General features: G+C 58.4%; 1 protein-coding gene across 1 annotated transcript; it reads right to left on the bottom strand.

Moving 5' to 3' along the window:
* Window positions 1-247: 247 nt before the first annotated feature.
* Window positions 248-797, bottom strand: LOC103802218 (tubulin alpha chain-like; the record flags this gene model as incomplete). Its single annotated transcript, XM_009074672.1, has 1 exon — window positions 248-797. A coding segment is annotated over one exon (546 nt), but the record flags the coding sequence as incomplete, so codon positions are not given.
* Between the last annotated feature and the right edge of the window lie 4 nt (window positions 798-801).

The following is an 801-nucleotide window of genomic DNA, read 5'->3' on the forward strand; positions in this document are numbered from 1 at the left end:
TTTGTCGTGGCCATACCCCTCTGGTATGGGGCTTTTACCTATGTGGGGAGTTGGAACTGGAGCAGAGCACTGGGAGGAAGCATAGCAGCACCAGCAGCAGGGCTGAAGCACTCACCACACACCTGACCTGGCAAGAAACCGATACAGCTGGGGGGATAGTGGGAGACACGAAGGCTCTGAAACGGTTTATTGCAAAGGGTTTCTGCAGGTAACACGGGGAAGGAGCACAGTCCTTTTTGGCTGAAGCTTCTCTACTCCTCGCCCTCCTCTTCATCCTCGTAGGAGTCCAGGCCCACCTCCTCGTAATCCTTCTCCAGAGCAGCCATGTCTTCCCGCGCCTCGGAGAACTCCCCTTCCTCCATGCCCTCACCCACATACCAGTGCACGAAGGCGCGCTTGGCGTACATCAGGTCAAACTTGTGGTCCAGGCGAGCCCAGGCCTCGGCGATGGCTGTGGTGTTGCTCAACATGCAGACGGCACGCTGCACCTTGGCCAGGTCCCCTCCTGGCACCACTGTGGGCGGCTGGTAGTTGATGCCCACCTTGAAGCCTGTGGGGCACCAGTCCACAAACTGGATGCTGCGCTTGGTCTTGATGGTGGCAATGGCGGCGTTGACATCCTTGGGCACCACGTCCCCACGGTACAGCAGGCAGCAGGCCATGTACTTGCCGTGGCGAGGGTCACACTTCACCATCTGGTTGGCTGGCTCAAAGCAGGAGTTGGTGATCTCAGACACTGACAGCTGCTCATGATAAGCTCTCTCAGCTGAAACCACAGGGGCATAGGTGGCCAGAGGGAAG

The sequence above is a fragment of the Acanthisitta chloris genome, unplaced genomic scaffold, assembly GCF_000695815.1.
Source record: "Acanthisitta chloris isolate BGI_N310 unplaced genomic scaffold, ASM69581v1 scaffold46025, whole genome shotgun sequence".
NCBI lineage: Eukaryota > Metazoa > Chordata > Aves > Passeriformes > Acanthisittidae > Acanthisitta > Acanthisitta chloris.